The sequence below is a fragment of the Echinops telfairi genome, unplaced genomic scaffold (genome assembly GCF_000313985.2).
Source record: "Echinops telfairi isolate 266 unplaced genomic scaffold, ASM31398v2 ScPeMD7_70;HRSCAF=299, whole genome shotgun sequence".
In the NCBI taxonomy this organism is placed as follows: domain Eukaryota; kingdom Metazoa; phylum Chordata; class Mammalia; order Afrosoricida; family Tenrecidae; genus Echinops; species Echinops telfairi.
This window is the reverse complement of record NW_022103968.1, coordinates 10,115,335-10,127,050: the sequence shown is the minus strand read 5'-3', so window position 1 is coordinate 10,127,050 and position 11,716 is coordinate 10,115,335. Positions and strand designations below refer to the sequence as shown.

The 11,716-nt window shown below is 45.3% G+C and overlaps 1 protein-coding gene across 1 annotated transcript in view; it reads left to right on the top strand.

The window, feature by feature from the left end:
* The window catches only part of INPP5F (inositol polyphosphate-5-phosphatase F), a 77,762-nt gene that overhangs the window by 32,939 nt on the left and 33,107 nt on the right, over positions 1 to 11,716 (top strand). The window contains exons 4-7 of the mRNA XM_004701258.2: positions 7,893 to 8,021; positions 8,199 to 8,366; positions 8,488 to 8,544; positions 10,473 to 10,671. Coding sequence (XP_004701315.1) covers positions 7,893 to 8,021; positions 8,199 to 8,366; positions 8,488 to 8,544; positions 10,473 to 10,671 — 553 coding nt within the window. The remainder of the gene's footprint in view (positions 1 to 7,892; positions 8,022 to 8,198; positions 8,367 to 8,487; positions 8,545 to 10,472; positions 10,672 to 11,716) is intronic.

The window sequence follows — 11,716 nt, the reverse complement described above, 5'->3', positions numbered from 1 at the left end:
TGTACCTCTCATTTGCACGGCACTCCTTATGCATTGTGTACCTCTCATTTGCACGGCACTCCTTATGCATTGTGTACCTCTCATTTGCACGGCACCTTAGTCCTAACGGCTATACTTTGCCTTTTTCACAATTTGCTGCTGTTGTTAAGTGCCTTCAAGTTGGTTCCAACTCACAGTCACCCTGTGTACAAAAGGGAAAAACACTGCTGTTATTTAATACTTTAAAGAGGTCTTTGGCTGCAGGTTTACCTAGTGCAACATGTCATTTGGTTTCTTGACTTGCTCCCCTGAGGATTGATTGTGGATTTGAGGAATATTAAAGTCTTGACCAGTTCAATCTTTTCCCCGTTTATCATGAAGTTACTTTTTGATCAGTTGTTGTGAGTGCTCTTTATTCTCTCTGGGTTGAGGTACAGGTTGAGGTATAAGTCACACTGAAGGCTGGAGTCATTGATTTTCATCAGCAAGTGCTCCAAGTCTTCTTTGCTCTTAGCCAGCAAGGCTGTGTCATCTGCATGCTGCAGCTTGTCCATAGTCTCCTCCAGTCCCGATGCTTCATTCCTGTGTCTACAGTCCAGTGGCTCAAATGACCTGCTCAGCACACAGATTGAATAAGTATGGTGAAAGGATGCAACCCTGGTGCACGCCTTACTTGATTTTAAACCAGTGGTTCCCAACCTGTGGGTCACCACCACATGAGGAACTGTATTAAAGGGTGGTGGCATTAGGAAGTTTGAGAACCACTGTTTTAAACCATGCAGTGTCCCATTGATCTTTCCAAATGACTGCCACCTAGTCCAGATCAGTGCTTTCCAGAGTGGGTGATGTCATCCCCAGGAGAAGGGGTGCTTGGACAATCCAGGGGGCTGCAAAAGTAGATACTACGCTCTATCCTGGATGGTGGACAATAGGGCAATTAAAAGCCAAGGGGCACTGAGTAAATTGGGGGGGGGGGATGGTAAGCCAAATCAGTTAGGGACCCTCTAAGTTATAGAGGAAGGTTAATAGGAAAAACTTTAAGGAGAATAATGGACAGTGATTCCGAGCTCATGTTTGATCCAGTGGGTTGCCTGCCAAGGACATGCCAGAGAAGGGACAGGTTTGAGGAATAGGTGTTGACTAGTGAGTCATCGAGAGAGGCATATTGGACATGAGAGTCTTGAGCTCCAGGGAAAAGAGTGAGCAAACAAATGTGTAGTTGAGATGGAGCCAGAGGCTGCCACTTTCAGGTGGAGCATGAAGGATGGGAAGAGAACTGAGGACAGAACATTGGGAGACATCAGCATCTCAAGGACAGAAGGAGATGCTTACAAAGGTGACAAAGGAGGAATAGTCAGAGGCGGCAGCGGAGGGCTCAGAGTGATCGGTGCCCCGAGATCAGAGGAAGGGAAGGTCTCTCCTGTTCCACGTTGAGGAGGTTACATGTTCATTCCGCTCTGTCCTGAGTCTCGGGTGCTTCACTCTGACCTACCCCGGTCAGACTGTCCTCTTTCCCGTTCCAGGGACAGTAGGGTGACACTTTGAACTCAGCTGACTCACTGTGGGGACTCTGGGGTGGAGAAATGGAAGGCTCTAGCATTCCTAAATGTATAAATGTGACTGGAAAATAGCTAATAGAGAGGACAGAGGACACAGGGAGTGAAAGTTGAGGTAAGGCCTGGTCCAAGTTCATCTTGATGAGAAAAGCTACCCTCCCCACTTTTATGCGAGAAAAGGGTGGTTCAGTAACAGTCTTACTGGTGGTGCCTAGGTGATGGTGATGATGTTGTTGTTGTTAGATACCATTAAATTGGTTCCGACCCATGGGAAACTGTGCAACAGAATGAGCAACTACCTGGTCCTACACCATCTCACAGTGGTTCCTATGCTTGAGTCCTTTGTTGCAACCATGGTGTCAGTCCATCTCCAGGGCCTTCCTCTTCTCTGCTGCCCCTTTCCTTTACCAAACATGATGTCTTTCTCCAAGGACTGGTCTCTCCTGACAGCATGTAAGATGAAGCCTTGCCAACCTTTCCTCTAAGGAGCGCTCTTTGAAGACAGATTTGTTTGTCCTTTTGACAGTCACTATTCTTCACCAGCAGTGCAATTCAAATGCATCAATTCTTCTTTGGACTTCCTTATTCAGCGTTCAACTTTCACATGCATATGAGGTGATGAAAAATACCACGCCTTGGGTCAGGTGCACCTCAGTCCTCAAAGTAACATCCTTGCTTTTCAACCTTCTGAAGAGGTCTCATTCACCTACTGCAGTGCATCCTTTTATCTCTTGACTGCTGCTCCCATGAGCATTGATTGTGGATCCAAGCAAGGTAAAACCCTTGACAACTTCAACCTTTTCTCCATTTATCATGATGTTACCTCTTGGTCCAGTTGTGAGGATTTTGGTTTTCTTTACATTGAGTTGTAATCCATACTGCAGGCTGCAATCCTTGATATTCATCACCAAGTCAAGTCCTCTTCACTTTCAGCAAGTAAGGTTGTGTCATCTACATACCACAGGTTGTTCATAAGCCTTCCTCCAATCCGGATGCCACATTTGCTCTTCTTGTAACCCAGCTTCTCTGATGATTTGCTCCACATATCGAATAAGTATGATGAGAGGATACAACCCTGATGTATCCTGATACACACCTTTTCTGATGGTAAGCCATGCAGTATTCTCTTGTTCTGTTTGTAAAACTGCCTCTTGCTCCATATATAAGTTCTGCAGGTGCATAATGAAATGTTCTGGAATTCCCATTCTTCTCAAGGTGATCCATAGTTTGTTATAATCCACACAGCCCAATTCTTTAGCATGGTCAATAAAGCACAAGTAAACATCTTTCTAGTATTCTCTGCTTTCAGCCAAGTATACATCTGACATCAGCAATGTTATCCCAGTCTCTTCTGAATCCAGCTTGAACCTCTGGCAACTCCCTCTACTGCACTGCTGCAACCGTTGCTGGATGATCTTCAGCAAAATTTTACTTGTTTGTGATATCATTGAGACGGTTCTATGGTTTGAGCATTCTGTTGGGTCACCTTTCTTTGGAATGGGCACAAATATGGATCTCTTCCAGTCAGTTGGCCGAGTAGCTGTCTTCCAAATTTCCTGGCACAGAGAGTAAATCCTTTCAGTGTGTCATCAGCTTGTTGAACTAGTTCAATGGGTATTCCATCAATTCCTGGAGCCTTGTTTTTAGTGAATGTGTTCAGTGTAGTTTGAACTTCTTCCTTCAGCACCATTGGTTCTTGCTCACATGCTACTCCTGAAATAGTGGAATGTTGACTAGTTCTGTTGGATACAGTGGCTCTGTGTATTCTTTCCATCTTCTTCTTTTTTAATCATTTTATTGGGGCTCGTACAACTCTTATCACGATCCATAGATCCATCCATTGTGTCAAGCACATTTGTACATTTGTTGCCATCATCATTCTCAAAACATTGACTTTCTACTTGAGCCCTTGGTATCAGCTCCTCATTTTTCCCTTCCCTCCCCGTTCCCCCATCCCTCATGAACACTTGATAATTTATAATTTATTATTATTTTGTCATATCTTATGCTGTCTGATCTCTCCCTTCACCCACTTTTCTGTTGTCCATCCCCCAGGGAGGAGGTTATATGTAGATCCTTGTAATCAATTCCCCTTTCCACCCCACCCTTCCTCCACCCTCCTGGTATCGCCACTCTCAGCACTGGTCCTGAAGGGAATCATCTGTCCTGGACTCTCTGTGTTTCCAGTTCCTATCTGTACCAGTGTACATCCTCTGGTCTAGCCAGATTTGTAAGGTAGAATTGGGTTCATGATAGCGGGTGGGGAGGAAGCATTTAGGAACTAGAGGAAAGTTGTATGTTTCATCGTTGCTACACTGCACCCTAAGTGGCTTGTCTCCTCCCCCTGACCCTTCTGTAAGGGGATGTCCAGTTGCCTACAGATGGGCTTTGGGTCCCCAATCTGCATGCCCCCTCATTCACAATGATAATGATTTTTTTGTTCTGATGATGCCTGATCCCTGATCCCTTCGACACATTATGATCGCACAGGCTGGTGTGCTTCTTCCATGTTGGCTTTGTTGCTTCTGATCTAGATGGCCGCTTATTTACCTTCAAGCCCATAAGACCCCAGATGCTATATCTTTTGATAGCCGGGCACCATCAACGTTTATCACTACATTTGCTTATGCATCCATTTGTCTTCAGCAATTGTGTCAGGAAGGTGAGCATCATGGAATGCCAAGTTAATAGAACAAAGTGTTCTTGCGTTGAGGGTGTACTTGAGTGGAGGCCCAATCACCATCTGCTACCTTACTACTAAGCCTATAAATATATGCACATAGATCTATTTCCCCATCATCATCATATATAAATGTATTAACATATGTACATGCCTGTATTTAGACCTCTATAAATGCCCTTTGCCTCCTAGTTCTTTCCTCTATTTCCTTTGACTTTCCTCTTGTCCCACTATCATTCTCAGCCTTCATTTGGGTTTCAGTAACTCCTCTTGGTTGTATTGCCCTTGACCAATCCCTATCAGGCTTCTTACACCCTCCTTGACACTGATTTTGGATCACTTGTCCCTGGATTTGTTAACACCACTTCCTTTCCCCTACCTCCCTCTCTCCCATTGTCCCGCCTAGAATGATTGGTCCCATTGTTTTCTCTTCCAGATTGTTTATCCAGCCTATCTTATCTAGATAGCCCTGCAGAGATAATAATATGCACAAAAAACCAATCTTTCCATCTTCTTTGGATGCTTCCTGCATCTTTCAATATTTTACTTCAAGCTTCTTGAAAGCTTTGAGCTCAATTCTAACTCTAGGGTTGAATTTTTTTTCTTAATTTTTTTAGTTTAAGATATGCTGAACGTGTTCTTCCTTTATTGGTTTTCTAATTCTAGGTCTGTGCACATTTCATCATAATATTTGACTCTGTCTTCTTGAGCTGCCCTTTGAAATTTTTTTGTTCAGCTTCTTGCCTTCATTTCTTACATTTACCTTAGTCAGACCTTTAGAATAGCCTTCAATTCATTCCTGTGGGAAATTTTGTTGATTTGAATCCTTTTAAGATATAATTGTGTCTGGAAAATGCATAATGCCTGTTTTGAATATTAAAATAGCAAACGTCTTTACGTTTTCAGATTGCTTTAAAGCAGTGGTTCTCAACCTTCCCAATACCTGACCTTTTAATACAGTTCCTCATGGTGTGGTAGCCCCCAACCATAAAATTACTTTTGTTGCTACTTCATAATTGTAATTTTGCTACTGTTATGAATCGGGTGACCCCTGTGAAAGGTCGTTTGACCCCCAAAGGGGTTGAAACCCACAGGTTGAGAACGGATACACGTGTTAGCCTAATCCCTAAACAGCAGCTGCTTAGTGCAGCAGACTCAAGGAACAACTGCTGCCTTGCTCTCTGGTGAAGCTTTCCCAGGACGTGGGTGGGTGGGTGGGTGGGTGGGTGGGCCTGGGCGTGAGATCTCGGTGGAGGGGGTAAGGTTTTCTCAGGATTACTTACTTTACCCAAAGGACACTGGTGATACAGTGGGCTACATGTGGGACTACTAATTGAAAGGTCAGCAGTTCAAAACCACCAGCCCCTCTATGGGAGAAAGAGGAGGCCTTCTACTGCCTTGTGGAGTTACAGTCTCAGAAGCCCACAGGGACAGTTCTACCCATCATCATCGGGTCACTGTGAGTCAACATGGGCTCCAGAGCAGAGAATTGGAGTTTTGAGTTTTTACCTGTGACCCAGGTGTCGGTTGGGGGCTACCACTTAGATTTGTTTGCTGATGGAGTGATGCAGTTAAGGAAACGTTGTTGGGACAGGGTCTGTTAGTCTCTGCTTCCACAGTTGATTAAGCAGGAATGATCTTTTCATTTGTTTGTATTTACAGTTATAATCATAATTTGAATTGTCCTCATTAAGTCCGTCATCGACATCCCGTGTTGTCATCCTCCCCACCCCCCACCCACCCCCCACCCCCACCCCCATATCCTTCCTGTTCATGATCTGGTAAGAATTACTCTGCGAGTAGGATAACCATGAGCATTTGGTGACTGTGACTCTTGTTCATATGAGTTGCAATAGAGGGTCATATCTCACCTTCTCTGGCTTCCCTGTTGTCACAGGCAAGAGCCAGACACGCCTTCATGCTTCATCGTCATTCATTGTCATCGTCATTGCCTGTTTGGACACCAGGCGTCCTCCCAGCCACGCCACATCTATGCAGGGCTTGGTAATTTGTTGCAGTGGCCACATAGAACTCGCAGTCCATACTCACAATTAAGGGGATTTATTAGACAGTCATTGGTCTTTTCAGCAGCTAAGCCTCTCTCCAGTTTTTAGCCTCTCAGCCCTTTGCCTCCATGGGCCAGGAAGGCAGTCCATCCATCTCTCTGTCCCACAGTTCCATAGATTCGGGCCAGATGGGGAGAAGGGAGCTCATCGTGCTGTTCCTCTGAGTCTTCGTGCCAGTCTCCAGTGTGTCTGACCTCGGTGGCCTCAGGCACTCAGAGATCTTCAACTTGTCCCTCCAATGTCCTGGGGATTTCTCTCTCTGCTCCTGCTTCAAAAATGGCACATTCTTATAGTCGGGGCAGGGGTTGAAAAGAAGGGGGTGGTACTGAAAACTGACCAGTCCCCTCTCTTAGTGTTATACATGCCCTAGTTGCCAAGTCCCACCCAATGGTTTGGTGGAAGTTACAGAGACTTGGGTAAACTCACTGCCGGCATGTCAATTCTGACTCATAGCAACCCTACAGAACAGGGTAGAACTGCCCCCAGTGGGTTTCTGAGACTGTAACTCTTTTTTTTATTATTAAATAATCATTTTATTAGGGCTCATACAACTCATCACAATCCGTACATACGTCATTTGTGTCCAGCACATTAGTACATATGTTGACTTCATCATTCTCAAACACCCGCTTTCCACTTGAGCCCTTGGTGTCAGCTCATTTGACTGTAACTCTTTATGGGAGTAAAAAGCTTCAGATTTTCCCCCAAAAGTGGCTGGTGGTTTTGAACTGCTGACCTTGTGGTTAGCAAACCAACGATAACCCACTATGCTACCAGGGCTCCTGAGGCTTGGTAGAAAAGCCATATTAAATTTCACTCCACCACAGGAGTCTACCACTTAGGAGAGCAATAAAACTCTTGTGTTAAAATAATGGATTGGTTATTGGTCTGCTTATGGTTACTATATTTTTCGGGTGCCTTGTCACATGTTTGCTCTGCCTGCTGAGCCATATGACATCGTATGTGAAATTCTTGACTTTAAGCTTACAACCATCTGTAGAACCTCTGTGTCCTCTGGTCCACCTTCCCAGCCCCTTCTCCACCCCTGCCCGCGAGTTAGAACATACTGGCCTTGCAGGACCTAATTACTGCGTCTTCAAATTTAACAAGGCTCTGGACCCCAAAGTATACTATTATACTTACTTCATGGAGAATGGGAGGAGAGGGTAATTTTTTAACGTCCAGTTTGTAAGATTATCTATAGAGTAGGCTCCTAAGATATCTTCTCAACTCAAACATTCAGTCAACTTGCATTAAAGACAGATAACTGTGAAATAATAACCCTGGAGCACAGCAAGTGGGTGTTTTGGGATATTTTAAATCTTAGACCCTAAACTTTAAGGAATTACTAAATCAGAACATTTGTTTATTTAGCGCCATTAGGCATGAACTTACTCTAGTTATGATTCTGACCTAGATTGTCCACTAAATCTGCCCTGCCCTGTACTCTCTCACACAGCTGAACTTCTGAACATCACCTTTCTGCTGCTCCTTTTACTAACACTGTGAACTCCAGTGCATGAACAGTAGCATCCTCTTCAGCACCTATACCTGAACATTCAGCAAGCAACTATGAATGCTAATGAATCGTCTCTCTTTCCAATCACCCAGCTCTGTAAGAAGCATCACTTTGGAATTGATAAGCCGGAGAAGATCGTCCCCTCTCCTGATGACTCCAGGTTTCTGCTGAAGACCTTTACGCATATTAAGTCCAATGTGGCAGCGCCTAATAAGAAGAAGGTAAGAGGTGGATTGACAAGACTCTGGGTGATTTTCCTGCCAGTCTGTTTACCTGCTGAGTTCTCTGTCATAATCAAGCACTGTCCCTGCATGGCTTGGGATTAGGCAGCTACGAGCTAGTCACAGAATGCTCTGGGTTCCGTTCCTGCAATAGACGCTCGGTGTCCCGTCTCACAGGTGAAGGAAAGCAAGGAGAAGGAGAAGCTGGAGAGGAGGTTGCTGGAGGAGCTGCTGAAGATGTTCGTGGACTCGGAGTCTTTCTACTACAGCTTGACCTATGACCTGACCAACTCAGTGCAGCGGCAGAGCGCAGGGGACAAGGACGGCCGCCCCCTCTGGCAGAAGGTACTGCTGAGGCCCAGAGCTGGGACTGGGCCCCCCATCCCACCCCACCCCACCCTGCACAATGGAGCGGTCCACTGCAATGCCATGTTTCTCAACTGTGCCTTCTCTTCCTCTCTTGCAGGTTGATGACAGATTCTTCTGGAATAAATACATGATACAAGATCTTACTGAGATTGGTGTGAGTCATTGTTTCTAAAACATCCCGAGTTACCAATGCTGAGCGAGTGTTTTAACTTGTGGTAAACTAAAAATCCTACTGTAACATTTTTCCCTCCCAAAGTGGGGTCCTTTAGGAACCCCAAGCCATTAATGTAAGGTCATTCACAATCCCACTGCCTGGCCACAAGCCTGTCTTTTTTAGCAGGCTCCCAGTGGGTACTAGGAATTTCAGGCAGCAGACCAGCTGCCCACAGAGAGGGATCTCCTGTTTGTGCCCATTGAAAGTGTACATCCCGGTCTTTGTTTAATGTTGGCAGTCATCTAGCCTCTCCGGGTCGTCCTTTTCTAATCTGTAAATAGGGACCTGGAGCAGAGAGGTCTCCAGGGCCATTCCAGAAGGGCCAAAGAAGACAGGCTGAGATTATGGGGGAGGCTGCTTCTGGTTCCGAGGTTACTCTCCTCCTGACTCTGGTCTCAGGAGGGTTTGTTCGTTGGTTCAGTTAAGCATCACTCATTTAAAAGCTACCTATGTGCCTGATCTCATTTGGTGCAAGTTACAAAGTAGGTAGATAGCTAGATCAGGTCCTAGGTGATTTTATTTCAACTTTTCAGAAATTTAAAATCGGTGTGCTTTCTGTTATCTCCCCCTCTGCTCCCATCTCTACTGACATGGTTAGTGTAAATGATTTTGACCTTGTACACCCAACGTGTATCAAGAATGAAGCATGACGCTCTCATCTCTGTTCATAATACTGATCAAACTGCGTCCACCAAATCCCGGTAGTAGAAGAGAAAAATGATAAGGACCTTCCCATCAAGCCCTAGTCCTGTCCGCTGGCCTCCACCGGCTATCAGTTTCTAATATGTTTTACAGCGATTTTGTGAGAACATGTTTTCATTAACATTTAAAACTGATAAGGCTGGTATTTAACAACATTCATTTCCCTGTTCTTGTCAAATTTGTTGCTATATACAAATAGTGGGGGCAGTGATAAGAAATGAAGGCAGGTGGACCCCGTTATCTTACTCACTGTTTTCAGTACTAGGGAGTCCTTGTGGCCTAGTGGTTATGCTTTGGGCTTCTAACTGAAAGGTCAGCAGTTTGAAAGCAGCATTCACTCCCCAGGAGAAAGGTGAGGTTTTCTACTCCTGTAAAGAGTTACTGTCTCAGAAACCCACAGGGGCGGTTCTACTCTGCTCTACAGGGTCACTGTGAGTGTGAATCGACTCGGTGGCAGTGAGCTTTGAGTTTGAATTTATTTCCAGTTCTGACCACCTTCCTGAGATCCTGTCTGCAGGGTCTGTGAAACCGTGTGGTAGGACCTGGAGCACCTGGTACCGGGAGAGGAGAGGGATTTGACGTTGAAGCTGTGATTAAGTCTAGATACGACTCTGGAGCTGGAACGAGAGCGAGTAGGACTGAGTGCTCCCTGGGAGCACTTCATCCTTACACGGCTCGACAGTCAGTGAGAAATCTGAACATTCTTAGTCTGAGGGACACAGAAGAGGAAATCTCTAATTTTTACTCCTCAAATTGTGTTGAGTGGAGCCTTGGTAGCATAATGGGCTAAGTAATAAGTATTGGACTGCTAACAGAAAGGTCAGTGGTTCAGGTCCACCAGGGGCTCCATGGAAACCCAAGGGAGCAGTTCTCCTTCCTGTGGGGTTTCTTAGCTCTTTTTGAATTTTCCACCAGAAAGAAAATATTAAGACTTTAATATTTCCCTTCACTTCTTCCCCTTCACTTCTCCCCTCTTTCACTCTTTCTCCTTCCATCCTTCCCTCTTTCTGTCCTCGGTGTTCTTTCACCAGTCAGCGTGGTTCAAGGAGGACAGGTTTCTGCTGTTTTATGAACAGACACAGAAGTGCTAACCGCTGTTGGGTTTAGGAAAGCAGTGGTCGTATCTTCGTACACCGAATAACAACATGATGTTCCTGCTATTGCAGATACCAGATGTGAACTTCTGGATCCTCCCCATTATCCAAGGTTTTGTGCAGATTGAAGAACTCGTGGTTAATTACAATGAAGCTTCCGACGATGAGAAGAGTAGCCCCGAGACCCCCCCTCAGGAGTCCACCTGTGTAGATGACATTCACCCACGCTTCCTAGTGGCTCTCATATCTCGCCGAAGCCGGCACAGAGCAGGTGAGCTGTGGGTGCTCAAACGACAATTAATAGGATGCAAATCAAGCTCGTGTGAATGGAACGTTTGCAGATGTGTTGAAATGGCAGTGACACTAGTGGGTCTGGAAGCCTGGTGCTAAGATACCATAACTGAATGCCATGATGTAATCAGGACTCACTGTAGGAGAGGAGTGAAGAGGGGGAAATTAACCAGAGGATAAGGGGGTCTGCCATCTAGAGAGGAGAAAGTTGGTTGGGGTGTGCTTCTAAATACTAGCGTTCCAAGTGACAACTTGGATCACGGTGATCAATTCTTCTTGAGGACCCAGACCCACTACCATTGAGTCAGTTCTGTCTTGAGGACTCGTACTGTCTACCTCAATTCATAGGAGCACGCTTAGCTGCAACTTTGTAAAGGCCTTAGTAGGTGTGATATGAGGCTCGATGAGTCCTTTTGTGCCTGGCAGTGCACATTGGTAATCCTCAACTACCTGTTTCCCTCCCCTCACTTAGTGACTCTCTTGTTATCTGGAATTTCACGTTTATGACAGTAGTAAAAATTGAGACTATTTTGCGCATCCATGGTGTACGTGTGGCAGTAACCAATGCCTAGGTTACTGCCAGGTGCCAGGCAAGAGTAATGATGGCTGTGCTGGTTAAGATAATGAGTCAGCTTGGCTGGGCCCTGAGTCTCAGTGGTTTCACAAATGTGTAATGAGAGGTAATTTGGCAGCTATGTAGTGATGCGGTCTCTTCCATTCTGTGTCCTGCTGTAGCCATCTTCCATTCTGTGATCTAAAGTAACCATCCTCCATTCTGTGATCTGAAGTAACCATCCTCCATTCTGTGATGTAATGTGACCATCCTCCATTCTGTGATCTGAAGTAACCATCCTCCATTCTGTGATGTAATGTAACCATCCTCCATTCTGTGATGTAATGTAACCATCCTCCATTCTGTGATGTAATGTAACCATCCTCCATTCTGTGATGTAATGTGACCATCCATTCTGTGATGTAATGTGACCATCCTCCATTCTGTGATGTAATGTGACCATCCTCCATTC